At 37.9% G+C, this 18,060-nt stretch overlaps 1 protein-coding gene across 2 annotated transcripts in view; it reads left to right on the top strand.

The window, feature by feature from the left end:
- Window positions 1–18,060, top strand: part of PTPRD (protein tyrosine phosphatase receptor type D) — a 494,552-nt gene that overhangs the window by 452,899 nt on the left and 23,593 nt on the right. For both annotated transcript variants that reach the window (XM_058565790.1, XM_058565791.1), the window contains 2 exons: window positions 156–275; window positions 795–949. In XM_058565790.1, coding sequence (XP_058421773.1) covers window positions 156–275; window positions 795–949 — 275 coding nt within the window. The remainder of the gene's footprint in view (window positions 1–155; window positions 276–794; window positions 950–18,060) is intronic.

The following is an 18,060-nucleotide window of genomic DNA, read 5'->3' as shown; positions in this document are numbered from 1 at the left end:
ATTTACATATATTGGGATAACAAGAATGCATGCCAGAAAAAGATCAACATAAAATGAAATGCAGAAAAGCTGTTTTCCTTCAACAGCAACTCAAAGTAAAGCTAATAGAGAAATTGATGAGCATCTGCCCTGAATGCGTCACTTGTTTCTTCTAGGTGAAGTGTGACCAGTATTGGCCCAGCAGAGGCACAGAAACCCATGGGCTGGTCCAAGTGACACTGCTCGACACCGTGGAGCTGGCCACATATTGTGTTCGAACATTTGCACTTTACAAGGTTTGCTTTTTATTTTTTTTCCCTCCCTTTCCTCTTCTCATTATTTTAAGAAAGCTTCTTTTGAGAAATCAAATCTCTTTAGGCTTTACTTAAATCTTGATTCCACTGGCAACAGTGAAGAATGAAATAATTCTTCCATTATCGCTCAGCAGTTTTTCTCCTTGTCTGGCGATTTATCAGTAAATATGGAACTCTTGCTCTGAACGAAAGTTTTGGCAAATGAAGAATAGATGAAGAAGAACTAGTTCTTCCTGTAAAATATAACAGGAGCGCCTATGATAGTTAAACCTGAAAAATGTAATGTTTCTCACCTAAGAATTTTATCTTCCTGAGCAAATATTTGTCGTTTACAAATAGCTGGATGTTTATATCTCCAAAGAGTGTGTCTTCCCAAAGGATATAGGGTAGGAGGGAGGAATCAAGATAGCCCATTTTCATGTTACCTCTTCCATGTTATTATTCAATATTACAACCTGAGGCTGGGAAAACAGAATTTCAGCTAGTGTTCCTACTTCACAGAATGGTTCCAGCGAGAAGAGAGAAGTAAGACAATTCCAGTTCACCGCTTGGCCTGATCATGGTGTCCCAGAACACCCTACACCTTTTCTAGCTTTCTTACGGAGAGTCAAAACCTGTAACCCTCCTGATGCAGGTCCTATGGTTGTGCACTGCAGGTAAGAACTCCTGAGAACATTTGTTTTCCTCACGGTCAGAAGGTTTGTGGGGAAACAGAGAACAAAATGGTTCCTCATTGGGTGTCCTCTTTCCCACTTCTTGACACTCTGGGACGGTAAATGCATTCATAAATAACGCAGGCAGTCTCTTTTTGGTCAACTGAGGCCTATACTAACATTAATAGGAAGGATTTGATACAGATGCATATTCTCCCCTGGGGGCAATAGGCAACTATGGTTCATGCAATTTTCTCTTTGAAGAAAAATAATAAATAAATAAATAAAAATAAAATATATTAAAAAAAGTAAACACAAAATTAAATGTATGCATGGCCATAAATATATGAAATAGAAAAGAATTGAGAATCAATGCATACATATTTTTATATATATGTATATGTAAATATATATATATAAATTGTTTGACAAGTTCTTGTGGGCTGGGCCGATACAACCTTTTTACTATTTATTGGAAAAAAACTGCTGAACAAAATAATATTATAAACATACAAGCTTTCGGAGAGAATGTCTTACTGCATAAAGATGCTTTCTGCATATTAGTATTATCACGTATAGAAAATATACTAATTTGACTTTTAAAAATTTATTTAATAAAATATATACAAAGACCTATAGTTCGAGAGAATTTATTTTATGTACTTGGAGATAATGAGCCTGTATTTCTCTTGAAATGTATAATTTATTATTTTTTACTCAATTCTGACTAACATTCTCTATATCACCACTCAGATTCTATTATATATAAGTATTCATACATTTTTAAATTTAAACTGATTTCTTCCAGTTCCCTGAGTTCCTCTCAGGTATCATTACTAACAGATTACTAAAGATATCTAGTCAGATTCTGTTTATTATTGCATAAATGTATAGTTCATGTAATTCATAATAGTTCTTTGTAATCTGAGTAATTCTAATATGAGAGGATATGGCTTCTAGCACAGACAAGTAAAATTGCAATGTGGAAGTATATAAAAAGGAAAGAAAGCATCTATCATAAATCACTTCTATCATGACCTAATAGCATAACTCTGTTTCACATCCCGTGGATATCATAATATGTAGATCTTAGAAATGGGGTCCATTTTTACAAAAAGATAGAGACAATGGATAGATCAGAATGAAAGCCATGAAATTCACCTGACCAACCCCTGCTACAGTGATCATTGTTAAACAATGGCCTGGCCAATTCCAAACAAGATGATATTTTATTTTATTTCTCTTTCCAGCAATTTTTTTTCCCCAACAAAAATAGAAATAATAATATTACCTTATATTTATAGAATATTTACACATTCCAGAGCACTCCTCTGTGCTCTCTTTTGTTTGATGTCCTTAACAATATGTTGGCTCAAGAGAAGAGAGCACAAGAGAGGCTGCAGGGTTTGGTTCAAGTACTGATGGTAAGAGCTAAGAAGTGGACCTATAGTCCGCCTTGTGCCTTGTAATCTAGTTCTTGCTCCTCTGTAACCAGGTCAGGGGCCTTTGAGGACCTGCTACTATGTTGCAGTGTTTTGCATGATTTTGAAACACCAGAAATTATTTTTATTAGTTTAAGCAAATGCTTTTACATTGTGAAAGCAGATTTCTGGTTCTCCTGCCTGTCAGTTTCAGCAGGTGCTGGTTTGACCAGTGTGTATACTCTGTTATACAGACTTCTTTGCAGGCCTCAAAGAGTCATCCTGCCTGCTTCCATGGTGCCCCTGCTTGTCATGAGCTCAATTTGATTATGAAGATCGCATATAAAACACTTTCAGATGGAGTTTGGCCACTGTATAGGGAAACAGAAGTTTAGGCTCAGTGAGTGAATGTTGCTCTCATATGCCTAATAGCAAAAATGCAGTTCACACAGACATACACACATACATACATACATACACAGATACACACACACACACAGACGTATATATATATATATATATAAAATAAAAGGAACAAAAATTAGGGAAACCTAATTTGGAAGTTTTCACTGGGAAAAAAAAAAAACATTATGATATTTGCATTGCGTTTTGAAATACAGCATGTTCCCTCTGTCAAAATGTGCTTCCCATTTCTGCAAATTAAAATAGAGCCCCTGGAAAACTTAGGTAGATAGATAATTCAAAAATGCTGTTTACCCTCTGTCGATCATAAGCAAAGTATAAGGCTTTATGCGAGGTACTTGGGCAGATCCAAAAAAATTTGCAGGAAAGTCAGACAGATAAGACAGCTATAATGCTTTATTTTGAGAAAATACATGCACTCCCTACACCCCTGCCCCTGTGTTATGTTAAGCCACCTGGACTCACCTCTAAGAGATACAGACGACTCAGGAGAAACAAGGAAACAAAGATGAATGCCCAGAGCTAATAGCTGCTGACGTTTGGAAGTGCTGGGCCTGAGGCTCTGGAGAAGCTGTGTATTGAAACAAACAACAGAAGAGTAGGTATATTGGTGGAAGAAATTTGTTAGCAACTTCAAAACAACGAGGGAAAGATGCAGCATAAACTGAACTCTGGGAAATGATCCATGTTTACCCATAGATAACCTCACGTGTCTGGTAAGAAATTTTGTCCTCTTTATTTAGGAGACTTGACTACAGTGTCTGTTAAAACTTGAGGGCATCATTTTTCTGATGGAGCGGCAGAGTGAAGTCATTCAAGATAACAACTGCTTGTGTGGTATCCCAGATAATGCTAGTTTAGAAATCATCTCTAAGCGGGAAGGAGCTATGCAGAAAGCCACAATAGCCAAGGTGCAAAGGGTTATTGATCACAGTTATCATGATCATGTTGTCAATAATCACACAAAAAAATACTCTGGAATGTAAATACTGTATTTCATGTCATGATTTCTATTATGATGGACTTGAATTTTTTCTCTGTAGTGAACAAGTGGTGACAAAGTAAATCCAAGCCTTCTGCCAAACAGATCCTGTGAAATGGAGGAGGTTTTAAAACAAGTCTGGTAGTAGATGATAAAAAGAGGGAGGAAGCAAAAAGTAAATTCATGTTCCTCCAATAGTTGTGTCTGGTAGTAAATGTGCTAGGACTAAAAAGAGCCATTGTGAATAAAAGAAATTCTAATCAATTATAAGAAAGTTATGAGGATAGCCTAGTGTAACAAGCATTGACATGACCTTGGAAGGTCAAGGAGGATAAGGTCTACCACATTCCTAAAGGAGGGAGTGTCTGGTTCAACAGATGTAGAAGAAAAGACCAACTCTAGCTATCAGTCAGTTCATATAGAGCATATAATTTCAATGTTAAGAGTGCACACTCTGGAAAGAGAGACTGCTTGGGTAACTTGCTGGCTTGTTCACTTATTAGGTAAAACACTGGCTTGTTCACTCTGGGCAAGTTATTTCGTATCTGTTAGCCTCTGTTTATTCACCTGTAAAATAGGCTAACACTATTCATAGCAATAAGAATTTTATGAAGATTAAATGAAATGATATGAAATGATACACAGAAATCACTTAGGACCAGTGCATAGTATATAGAAGTAAGCAATAATGTTAAATTATTAATATATTAATTATTGAGTGAGTTTTAAGAGCTACATGTATATTTACAACTCTAGGGAGCAAAATTTAACACGAACTTCGACATCATCTGTATAACCTGAGCCATCCATCCTATGAATAACCAGGTGTTTATAAATATCCAAATGTTTGAATAGATTTCTTAAAATTTAGATGTTTTCCATCATGTTAATTCCATCAGATTTTTCACAGTGACAGAGAATATTTTAATGCTATGAGTTAGAATCATTTATAATAAGAAGTCTGTTCTCATAAAGACCTGAGAAACCATTGAACTCTTAAAATGATGCTGTTAAGGATACATAGAAATTAATGCCGTGGTTCTTGATGCCTTCAAGACAAAGTTTGAACTTCTTAGGCTTGCGTTCATGGCCCTTTATAAACTAGGCTGATCCCACCCTTTGTGCCTCATTGTTCACTCTTTCAGCCACCTACCACTAGTTACACATTCCAAGTACTTTCATCTCTGGCTATCAGCAAACAATATTTATCCACTCTAGAATTTCACCTATTCCCTTTTCTACCTGACGATATTCAACTTGTTTTATAATCTAACTCAAACTGTACTTCCTGCGTGCATTGCGAAGGTTGCAAACTGCCTCAAATGGTTTTGTTGATGTAGGTGTTAATTTTTTTTCAATTTGAACTTGAATGCCTTTAAGCTGGAATGAACTATCCAGTTTTCAAAACCCTCCCCACTCTCTATTTTTTCTACATGCAGCTCAACTCATCCATTTATAAGAAATGCTTCATATTGTAGACATTTGAGTTGAAACTCTGGAGAAGACTTTTAAGCTCATTCCTCATTCCTCTTCCCGCAGGAAGAATTAAACATTCTGTTCTCTGAGCTCTCATAAAATAGGTTCGTGCTTAGCATATTTAACCGTTTGTATGCAGATCACCTTGAATGCAGATGCCTTGAAATCTTAAAGGGTATGGGCTATGGATTATGCACTTTTGCATCTCAGATCTTACATCATAGTAGGTGCTCAATAATTGCTTGCTGAAGTTAATTAAATTCCATATGGCATTTTAGGAATTTTTATAGAAACAGTAAGATAATTTCAAGGCTGGACTGTTTTTTGTTTTTGTTTTCTAACATGAGACTATATTTTTCTCTCTTTGTATTGGGCTATTTTTTATGAGAGCTTAATTATTTTAAGTGTCCTTTATCTTTCTTATACCTATTTCTGAATCCTTTTTTCTATTACTCTATCTTTTATGTCCTTTCCCACAGGCCCTCCATTCCATGACTGTTTTTTAGCCATAAAAATAGTTAAGAATATTAAACTCTTAATCAACATCAAATCATCTTTCCTTTCAATGGGAGAGACCCTCTTCTAAGTGTTTTACCTGTGTTATTGCTTTTCCTCCCAATCATCTTCAGAGGTAGGAACCTTTTTCTCCCATTTTACACAAGAAAAAAACAGAGGCCAAAATAGCTCAGCTTAATTGCCTGAGCTCATGCCGCTGGTGGTGGCATAGCCATTATGTGCCCCAGGTTGCCTGGCCCCGTAGACCAAGCACATTCTCCAGTCTATAGACCACTTGGTGACCCTCAGCTTCTCCTTTCCCCGCCCACTTGGAGGGTATTTCACTTTAAGTCTACTCTGAACTTGGTCCGAGTGAGCCACTCCTTCCTTTTTGACCTCCCATCGCTGTATTCTAGCCTTTATTTCACTCTCTCTATCAAAGGAAATTGCTAGCATGTGAGTCTCTTTTACTCCTTAATCATTTTAACATAATCACAATAGCTACCAATTACTGAGCGATTACTATCTTTCAAGTATTACTAAGCACTTAAGTGTTCACTCATTTAATCCACAGAACAATATATTTTACTTGTGAGGAGCATTAAGCACGGGAATGTCATAGGTGATTTGCTCAAGGTCACACAGCTCGTCAATTTAGGCCTTATTTCATAGTCCGTGACCTGCTTACCTGCCATCATATCCAGTTCTGACTCTTCTTGTTGCAGAGACTTCCTTAGTTCCTTACACTTACCTCCTTACTACCTATTTGTTGACTAAATGGTTGTCAGGTGGATATTTACCATTATCTCTTCTCAGATATCTATGCAGCACATGAATAGAGACATGCAAGATTTTTTCTCCTTATTTATAAAACATGATTTTGAAAGAGGGAGATTTTGAAAGGAGGAGACCTTTCAAGCTATTTATTAAGCTTAGATTTTTATAGAGGTCATGCATTATATTTTCCCACATTATTTCAGTCTTCCTCATAGAAAAATAAAGAAGTTTTGTTCCCTTTTCTCCCTTTTGAGCCCTATTCTTTATGTTGTTTTATAGAAGAATTTGTGATTTATATTCTACTAGTACCAAAGGGATATTACAACTGATTTGTTCTAAGTATTTGCTTCTTGTTAAGAGAGAATAAATTGGGATGAAGCTATAATTTCATTGAGTCAGTTATAAAATCTTGACACATAATACTAATGTTGGGTCACATTAACCCCTTTTAGTACTAAGGGAATACATTTTCTTCATAGGAGAAATTTATTCATTTATGAATAAATATGAAAGAGGGAAAGACGCCTCTGACTCTGTCTCCTAAATGAAACAATCCCAAAGAGGGCAAAATAGACCTCCTGAGGAGAGTTTAAATCTTTCACATCACAGAATCAAACCAGTCTTCAAAACTGGAAGGAATAGGGCCTGCAGGCCAGATGTAGATCAGTAATGTCTTGGAAGTATCAATGGGCCACTACGGGTGGCCAAATAAAAATCACATGACAATTTGTGGTTGGAAAATTTTCTAGATCCAATCTTTATAATGCTTCCTGACTTTATATGTGAAAGCACAACCAAGAAACTACTTAGATCGTATTCATAGCATAACCATTTACTCCAAAACCCAACACAATATTGACAAAAAAGCCTTTTGAAGGTCAAAAGATTTTGGAAAGCATTACATATGAGCATAAAAATAAAAGCTCCCATGATCCAAAGGAGGTAAGGGTGCTGTGGAAAATTGTTTAATGCATTTTTAACCATTCATTCTAAATTCCATCCTTTATTCTTCCCAGTGTTCCATTCAAATATTTCTTTAGATCAAAGACTATAAGTATTGCCAAAGCATGTGATAGTTTTGAGATGCTGACAAGTGTGAACCATAGATCCATATTTTCCTTAAACCTGGGATTCATTTTCATATAAATTAAGTAATAAGAAAAGCTATCCTTCTGTAGATGAAAGACTAGATTGTTAAAAATATCAGCATCTCTGGATAAGAAAATGAGTGGAATATACAAATTATGTCCCTATTTATGGAAACATCCTAAGGTGAGGAGAAATAATTATACTATGTGGAAACTATTATGCCAGATTCTGTTCTTATATACCAATAATTCTGCATAAAAAGAAAATTCTTAATTTATGAAACAACGTGGTGATACAAAACAGAAAGCCAGGTCTTCCATATTTTGATGGCACAATCCTATAAGAGAAAAATATCTTACTTTCACTGAAATAGTTTAAAAGTAATTGAACCAAAAGAAAAGATTAAAAAGAATTGCACAGTGGCCCCGGTAGGTGTAAAATATAAAACTCAAACTGAAGGCGTTTGGGTATTGGGGAGCACTCTGGCTGCCTGATGAAATGGAAAATTTGTTTGAAAAGAAGCATTATATATAGAAAGGCAGTAGAGGAGAGGTGAAGCCGATATTGTAAGAAACTATCTGACTTCAGAGTCATGTGTCAGGGCTATATCATGAAATTCCCTTCAAGGACAACTGAGAGACTGTCACCTTCCCATCCCATTCCATGCCCAAGAATAGCAACGAAATCACTTTTGTGTAGGAATGTGAACATTTACAGAGCATCTTCCCATCATTTATTTAAGTTAATCCTTACAATGAGAATGGTAGGTGTGCATTATTACCATCCTCGCTCTACAGATAAGGAAATTAAGACTCAGAAGTTAAGTGACTTGCTGAAGCCCACATACCCGATGAGTAAGTAGTGTCTGGGTGAGAACCCATGTTTTATGATTCAGGGTTCTCTCCTCTTAGTCAATACCATACTGCCATTTTCTATTTTGCTCAATTTATGTTATACAAATGAGAGCAGAACTGTCCCCAGCCCACAACAGAGATAGCTTTTAACAGATCTAAAAGCCCCTATGGGAGCAGCATTGCATGGTGGTGAAGACTGTGCACTTGAAATCAGCTTACTAGAGTTCAAATCCCAGCTGTACCACTGACTACATCTGTGACTGTGGGCAACTTATTTAACGTTTCTAAGCCTCGATTTTATGGTCAGTAAAGTGGAGAGAATAGTAATATTTCTTTCATAGTATTGTTTATAAGGGTTAAATAAGATGATATGTGTAAAGTGACAGTTAGCCAGGTACCTGCCACATAGAAGTGAATAAATATTTCTAGTAATTGATGTTTTTATTATCATTGTGTTTTACTCCACATAAAATAGGTGGTTATTTAAATTGGCTCTATTACTATCAAACAACAAAAAAAGCAGACACATTTTCTGAAATGTGAGCTTGATTTCCAGGTAATTTATGATTTAGAAGAATAGAAAATTTATATGTGTGTATATATATTAGCCTAGAAGGCGAGTGGCAACTAGAATATTTAACACTTAAAAAAAAACACCTTAAGTACTGTAGTAATTATGTCATTGCACTGAAAAAAAATTCTTTACTCATTAGAACGAATTGTTACTATAAGACAAGGTTTCTCAACCTTGGTACTATTGACATTTGGGTCATGTAATTTTTGCTGTGGGAGACTGTCCTGTGCATTGTAGGATGTTTAGCAGCATCCTGGCCTCTGCCCACCAGATGCCAGTAGTAGCCCTCAACAGTTGTGACAATCAAAAATATTTTCAGACATTACCAAGTATCCCCTTGGAAGTAAAATCACCCCTAGCGGAAAACTACTGCTATATGGCAACGGAACTGATTTCTGATTGTGTCAGGATGTATGCATTCAAATGATAACCCATCTCAAAACTTTAAAACTTGAAAAACCTTTGAATGGCAGCCTTATTTCAAACATTGGGAGAACTTCTCTATGAGACTTACCTTAAGCATCACTTTTTAAAGCTTACAGAGAACTAGGCTCAATACTTGAAAAATCACCCAAGAATGTTCCCTACCTTGATCACAAACTATCCAGCCAAAGACTTGGCTCTGGTTATGTCTCTTGGCACTTAAAAAAAAAAAAAAATCCACCTTTAAGGACAAAGATGTGCCACCATGAGGGAATTCAAAGGAACAGGTGACAGGCTCTTTACTGCCAAAAAGGAGTTCCAAAAATATTTTTGCACCATGCCAGCATTGCTGCAATAAATCTTCAGCCTCCCCAGGTGGCTACTTTTAAGGGCCACGCTCTTTGGAGTTGATAAATGCTGGGTTTTTTTGCTAGGGTGTCAGTCACATTGCTTCATATTCACGCGTGGTGTGAATGCCCAGCATTCTGGCAGTTCAAAACAATAAGACCTACGAATGCCCTTAAGTGGCATATGGCTTAGTGGCCGTCCCCTTTTTCAGTGTCTAGTGGAGGCCAAAGATAAAAGATGAGATGAATGGAAGAAAAGTGAGTCATAATGTCAGACCCCCTGCCCAAGCTCACAGGGCCTGAAATCCCTTGGTCTTCCATCTTTTGATTTTTAAATTACAGATTTTACTCAAGGTGAGTTTCTTGTGAAATAATTAAACACTTTTCTTTTTTTCTACACCTTCTTCCAAGGGGCTTGGGCAGTCTCTCTCTTTTCCTCTCTCTTCCCATCACACCTCCCACACTCCAAAAAAATCCTTCTCTACCTTTCAGTCCATCAAGAAAGTGTCATAGTTAAGACTTGCATCAGTCCACAGTGGTGCTTATAGAGTCTATAGTTTATGATATATCTAAGCAGATAAAATAGATGAACTAGATGAGATGGGACAGGATTAACTGGCTCATGCATTCTGATGCTAAAGGCTAAACAGCTGCTTGATAAAATTCCTAACATCTGAAAGGAGAGAATTACGACTATTATGAGAAAGTACGCCTTTTCTATCTCTCTGTTTTTGTTCATTTGTTTCAGTTTGGCTTGGCTTTGAGCATTGAATCTTTTTTTAAAGATTTGTAACCATATTTCTATTTCTGGTAATCTGTGTGCCTTAGGAGTTGACAACTTTTCTGAAATGGAGGGTTATCTATCAGTTAAGCATCACTGCTTACCAATATTAACCCAAACTTAGTGGCTTAAAACTACCACAATCTGTTAATTTTTACTATTCTGTGGGTTGACCTGGGGCTGGGCAGGGGTCTTCTGCTGGTCTCTCCTGAGCTCTCCTTTGCGGCTAGCTGGAAGGGCTGGAAAGCTGGGCCTCTCTCTCCCCATGGCCTTTCATCCTCGTCTGGTGGTCTCAGGCTTCTGGTGATCAAAGGAGAAGCTTACAAGGCCTTTTGAGCCAAGGCTTGGAAGTCACATATCATCACTTCCACCACATTCTTTTGCTCAAAGCAAGGCAGGAGTCAGCTGAGGTTTAAGAGTGGTGAAACAGACTCCAGCTCTTGACGGAAGAAGCAACAAATAATGTGTGGCCTCATTTATTCCTCCACTGAGTTCTGCCTTGCTGAACCTTGTTTACTGGAGGGATGGAGCTCTTCTCTCTACTCTTACCAGCCCGGCTAAGTCTACTGTGAATTTCCATCCTGAGGCTGCATGAGAGGAGCAAAAACTACCTAGCCCACCCGCAAATACAGAGGGTTTTTTGTTAATATATGAAATAGGTTTAAAAAAATGGAGGAAACGTCAACGTAATTTGTTTCATAACCGCTACCTCATTATTTTTGCTGACATATCGGCTTGTGTAGTGGGAGAAACTTGTACTCTTTACTCCCACTTCATCCTGTCACAAAAATATTTCATTTATTTTTAGGATTCCTGTAATTTAGGATTTATTAGGGTTAATAGGCTTCTTTTTAAACTCAAAAACTCCGGGAGTATGATTCATTCACAGTAAAGCATAGACCTGGAAGGGACATTTCAAGCCTTTCAGACAACCCACCCTTCCCTCTCTCTCTCCTGTCTCCTTTCTCCCCCTCCCCTCTCCCCTCCTCTTTCCCCCTCCTCTTCCTTCCTCCTTTCCTCCCCTCCCTACTCCATCTCTTCAATTTCATAGATAAGAAAATAAAATTAGGCCCAAGGAGGTTGACAGCTTTCCCATTGACTCTTGCTAGACTCATGTCTTCGAACTGCTGGTGCAATGTTTCCCACTGCATTATGACCCTTTTAATTTTGTTCAAGTTACTTTGATTGAGTCCCTTAACATTTTCTAACTGAATTAGGAAATAGTCATAAAGCACTTGTATAATGGCAGGAGGCATTCATTTTGGCACTAAGATGGAGTAGGTAATTTTGATGCATTAGCGCCGGTTGTGTCACAGATCTTCAAGACCATGACTGGTTGAAAGAAGACTGATGGTAGCTGGAGAGCAGCCTGAATGTGCTGGGCAGCAGAAAATGGTAGAGGGATGCCAGAGGGAGAAGGAGAGAATGTCAGAGACAAACTCGTCTTGCTTTGCAGTAGTGCCGTGATGGCGGACACCACTTCCAGGCTAGTAAAAACGACTTGACATGCTGTCTTGGCAGTCCTGCCCGGGTTTGCAGTGGCTGCCTTGTGTATCTGCCGCTCCCATTGGAGCTCCAGCCTGGCTGTGCTGTGACTGTAGCATGAGCTTTTTAGTGGCCATATGCCTGGGAGGCTCATCATCCACAATTTCCTTGTCCCAGGCTCCAGCCAAGTGCAGCAGATGCTATTGTTACCTCTTCTATTGAGTAAAGTAGGAAGCGAAGGGAGAAGGAAATTTGTCAATATTGTTTTGCTGCTGGAACCGAAATAAAAACTGTGTGTGGTATATTGTCCGATAGTAACCCATGTGCCAACTCCTCATTTTGTGCAACACACTTACATAAGATAAGAATCTGTCCCTGGGGCCAGCCCTGTGGCTTGGCAGTTGAGTGTGCGCGCTCCGCTGCTGGCGGCCCGGGTTCAGATCCCGGGCGCACACCGATGCACTGCTTCTCCGGCCACGCTGAGGCCACGTCCCACATACAGCAACTAGAAGGATGTGCAGCTATGACATACAGCTATCTACTGGAGGGCTTTGGGGGGAAAAAAATGGAGGAGGATTAGGCAATGGATGTTAGCTCAGAGCCAGTCTTCCTCAGCAAAGAGAGGAGGATTAGCACGGATGTTAGCTCAGGGCTGATCTTCCTCACCAAAAAAAAAAAAAAAAAAAGAATCTGTCCCTATATTTCTTAACATAATGTAAATGACCTTCATTCTACTGTAGATGTGTTACAACTGTAGCCATTCAGACTTCTCAATTTGGATTTGTGCTATTTCTTGCACTTGCAAACCCTTTGCTTCTGATCATGCCATCTACTGGAATCACTTATATTTCTTTCACACACTCACAGTGTTTATTATATGCCCTAAATCGAGTTGTGCAAAACTCTGAAATCGTTCATATAAGTAAACAAATGTTCAGTAAGTATTTTTAAACCCTTTGCCTTGATAAGTAGCATTAATAAGGTACATTTGCGTTTCTAAAGTGAGTACAGCTGCAGAGAGAATATTCTGTTGCAGAAATGTATGAAATGACACCAAAATCAGAAGAGAATCCCTTTTGAAATAAAAGGCTACATATATAAACAGTCTCTGCGTTGAAGACAAACTAAGTGATGATAAATTAGGCAAACAAAAAGGCTCTTTTGGGACATAGAATATACCTGGGGAAAAAAAAAAACAAAGTCTTAAGACTCTACTAAGTCCCCAGACCCCCACGTTATCCTATCAGACCTTTCTTTCAGCCTGAATATGACACCTATGAACCTGCAAACTCTGCTTCATCTCCTGTATATTTCTCACTGCTCTATTCTCATCAGCCTGGTTAGAGGCAATGCACATTTCCTTCACAGGACTGGATGGGAAGAGCAAAACCCAAGTGTAACCCAAAATACAGGTTCTTTTGTCAGTCTATGGAATAAGTAAGAAATCAAAAAGGCCATTTAATTTCTGCCAGAATTGCTACCTGAATTTTTGCCATCGTCACTTGGTTTCTTTATTTCCTGGTTTTTCCCTTTTGCATCCATAACTCCCCCCATATTTGTATGTAAGAGGTACAGCTTGGATTACCTTTTTCTATCTGTAATTTCTCACCTCACTGCTGTGGTCTCTGTCCATAAAGAGCAAGGCTAAGTGCGCAGAGCCTCCTCTTGTTACTGACATATCATCTGTTGCCTGAATACAGATTATCTGAGGATGGTGGTTTTTTGATTACACTATCCTTTAAGACTGAATTCAAGTTGCATACCACAAGTGAGTATAGAAAATAAATATACAGAAGATGCAACCTCAGTAGGTCACTATGGTAAGCCTCTAACTTTTATCAAGAGCTGGGGTTGTTAGATATTAATGTGGACAAAGGAGGACCGTGGATGGTCTCAAATATGATATGTGTTTCAGACGTGTCTTAGAACCTGTGTAAAAATCAAACTCTCCCTAAAGCAGTTCGTACATCGTAGGGAATTTTAAAATGTAAAGCAATAAATGAAGCTCCTGCATCTTAAAGCTTTCATTATAAGTGTGTGATAATAAAAAGCAACTCTGAATTCCATGACTTTCACTACATATTTGGCTTTCAGGCTAAGAAATGGAAATGGCATATGTAGAAAAATAAGAGATATTAATTGCCTTAAAACTATAGGATCTTGTGCAAATCACTTGCCTGACTGAGTTTCTATTTCTCTAGGAAGGTGGAGAACAATCTGGTCCTTTGCCAAAGGCATCTTCTCTACAAGGGAAAACTGTGTAAAATTTGATAGATTAGATGCTTATTTTCTATGATGATGATGATGGTTAGGAATTTTGGTTTTATGGAAGCCACAATAAGAAATTTTCTCTGATTACCTTTAACTTCAGGCCCAACTTGGGTTCACAGGTGATCAGTCATTCTATACAACTTTACGAAGTCTCAGGTTGTCAAACTTAACCCAACTCTAATTCTAATCAGTTGGGCAGAAAGTCTTGCTCAGTCTAGTTTCACGCTCACTACTTACATTTGAAACACCATAACCAATCATGTTACAAACCACAAAAATCCTTTATAACCTATGGTTAACATTTCATCCCTCTTTGGTGTGTCTGGAAATGATTGACCTGGCTTCAGACTATTTTCTCTGATATCCTACAGCTTGGAATTTACTAGTTATCTTGGGTCAATCAAACTCAAACTTCTTAGCTTGTAGGACACCGTAGTAAAGCCACAGGCTTACCAAAATCTTTTCCAGAATTCAGTAAGAAGCTCTGTTAATGCAGTCCAGTTCCAAGAGCTATGTATGTATGCCTTTGTTGTTGTGTTTATGTTTCCTAGAGGCTTGGGAATAAACACATTTTAAAAATCTGAGATAATAATTCTGCCTGGAAGTCATTTTTAGCGTGAATCTTTGTGGCATTCGTAATGTACAAAAGTGTGACAATTCCTGAGGTAGTCATCATACCTCTTGCTGAATTTTCTGCCTACATTTCCAAGATTGATAATCAATCATATCAAGTAGCACTCTGGAACTACCACTGATGTCCACAGTTTCTTTTTAAAGCTGCATCACATCACAGTTTGGCTATGACATAAGAAACTTAGGTCCAATCCTAGCTATTGGAACTAGGTTAATGGTTGTAAACAACATCTTCTTTGTTATTTCTTTCCCTTAGGGACCCTACCCTTAGAAAGAGCTAGAGCTTAGGGGGAAAAAAGAGGCTGTTTTTTCTAAACTTTTTTACTTTGGACATTTTCAAACATATCCAAAAGTAGGGAGAATATATAATGAACCCCCAAGGATTCATCACCCAGCTTCAGTTATCAACATTTCAGTGTTTATTAAATGGCAGTTCATTTTCAATTTTTTAAAAGAAACTCATTACATAACTGCCATTCCACATTTGAGATTTTAATAACCTGGGCAGCCTTATCTCAGGTAAATGTCCAATTTCCATGGACATATTTAATATAAAGAGCACTCATTACCACTCTCTCAGCTCCAGGTTAAGTACTCCTGGACTGTATCTCTTATGCCACTGTACTCTGTTACTTAAACTGCTTTTCTAAGTCTAAAGTCTTATGGCATCAAGTCTTAAAGTGATTCCAGACTATCCAAACCACCTCCCTCTTGGGAGAGCTTGTTCTCAAAACTGTCCCAGGAGCAAAGCCATGCAAGAATTCAAAATGGTGTAATGATCTGTGTTGTGTAGGTAAAAAATAATAATAATAATAAAGGGTAGTACATTATTCTTAAATGCCAAATCAAATGGTTTCCATTGTTACTTGGTTGAAGGAGAGACCGGGAGGAGGCTATTAACCAGATTTTGTGGGCACCAGGCCTCATAGGATACTTTACATTAATTATGTCAGGCTTTGTAAGTGTTGAGTCTGGGGCTTGCATTCTAATTAGCATTGTGTCTGGTATTAGTGGAAATGTATGCTGCATCCCTGAGAATTATCAGGGTAATAAGCATTTCATTCCCAATGTCTTCCTCCCAATATGAGGTAGATTAAGTCTATAAAGAGAAGCATTTAGTGCCCCCAGAAAGGGAAGCACCATATAGTGTCCCTGATGTTAACAAAAAGTTCATTTTCCTTGAGTGGGTGCCTTACTAAGGAGCAGTTTGCTCATCCCTGATCGCCACATTCCCTCCATTTCCAGAACAGACAGAGAGCAAATAAAACGAGCTATTGCTCTTCTCAAATGCAATATATTTGCTGCTCATATGGTCTCCGTTGGATCCAACCCTTGGTTTACCCCTCTTTGGGGGGGTTCCAGTCCGCTAAGGAAGGCAGCTTGTGGTCCCAAAATTGGCCTAGACTCCGTGAGCCAGGCTGCCGAGGCATTTGATAGAATGAACGTTGCCAGGCTGTTCCTGTTTCTCTTGGGGAGGTGCTAAAATGAGGCATTGCTTTGAAGAATATCTTCCAGAGGAAATAGCTCTGACTTCAACCAATTTGTGTTCCTCTTCCAGTAGTTAGGGAAAGCAGCTCATCCACAGCAGTGATTGGAGAGCGAGGAAAAGAGTTGGTGTGTCCCTAGAAATTCTCCGCTCTAGACAAACGATTATCTGCACAGCAAAATGATCCCACAGCGTGCTAGATTCCCCCGACTGGTGTTGGTTATGATAGCATCTCAGGTTTTCTGTGTGTGTAGTTTGTCAGATAAGATATCCTTGAGTTAATCCTTCAGTAGATTAAATGCCCTGTCAATGACTCAAATGTAGTAATTCATAAGTTTCTTTAATAGAAGGGTAAATTTTCAGATGCCACTCATCATCTATATATTTTAATGCTTATGAATTTTTCCATATAATTATATTTAATACTGTAAACTGTAAGGGCTGTAATTTCCTTTGACCTATGTTGCAGTTAGATACATTACTAGATCAGCGCTCTCAATGAATCATTTTATGCACACGGATTTAGTTAATTGGTTATTTTTTTTCCTGCCTGTGTTTCTATGTAATATACTCTGTAAGGGAAAGGAAATCAGCCTGCTTGCAGCTGAGTCTGGTAAAAGAGCAATTAGGTTCCATCAGAACAAACAGCTGTCAATAACGAGTTCTGAATTAAAATTATTAACAAAGAAAGGAATCTAGACATCTGTAGGAAATGTGAAAATATTTTTATAACCTAGTAGCTGAGAGCTGGACAGGGGTATCACTGAGTTTTCCCAACTGTACCTGCAGTGTATTTTGAAATATTCCCAGACTGGAAGAACGCTGAAATTCATTGCGTAAGCTAGGCTGCATTTTTTTTTTTTAATGTTGGCTGCCTTCAAACAGTGTGTATTTTGATTTCATGTAATCAGCATGAAAACTTACTATTTCAAACTATTTTGCTGTGCCCCCGGTCATAAATGAAGCTTAAAAATAGTTATGTTTTCTTTGTATTGTGTCTTTCCAATCACGGTTCTATTGCTTGGGTATTTTTCTTTCCGTCTTTGGAAAAATGCTTTTGGGTTTTATTACATGGTATCTGATTTGCTCGTATCGGTGTTGTTTCTTACAAAGAAAACTTACACAGTGGGCCTCTGGCATCTGAGTTTTATTACAAGATAATTCCATGTATTTGCAGGTATCTGAAGATAGTAAAATATTTGGTCTTTAAAAAAAAATCAAACCTTACATTTTTTAAAGCAACCTTTGCAGTCTCCCCTTTAAAGCCATTAAAGTTTTAAGTCAGTTCGGTCAAAAAACTTATATGAATGAGAGATCAAGACTTTTTTTTTAATTTATATGTATGTATAGATAAGTGCACATAAATATGCACACATGTGTGGATAATTAGAAATATATTTGGTACACTTTCTTTCCCTCATTTACTTAAAAAAATATTAGAAGAGGAGTTTCTCTGTATTCTTGTTACTCAAAGTGTGGCCCGTGGACCAGCAGCATTGGCATCACTTTGGAGCTTGTTGGAAATGCACAATCTTGGACTCCACTCTAGACATACTGAATTGGAATCTCTGGGGCAAAGCCCAGGATCTGTGTTTTA

The sequence above is a fragment of the Diceros bicornis genome, chromosome 22 (assembly GCF_020826845.1).
Source record: "Diceros bicornis minor isolate mBicDic1 chromosome 22, mDicBic1.mat.cur, whole genome shotgun sequence".
Lineage (NCBI taxonomy): Eukaryota > Metazoa > Chordata > Mammalia > Perissodactyla > Rhinocerotidae > Diceros > Diceros bicornis.
The sequence above is the reverse complement of the archived record's forward strand: the minus strand, read 5'-3'. Positions and strand labels throughout refer to the sequence as shown.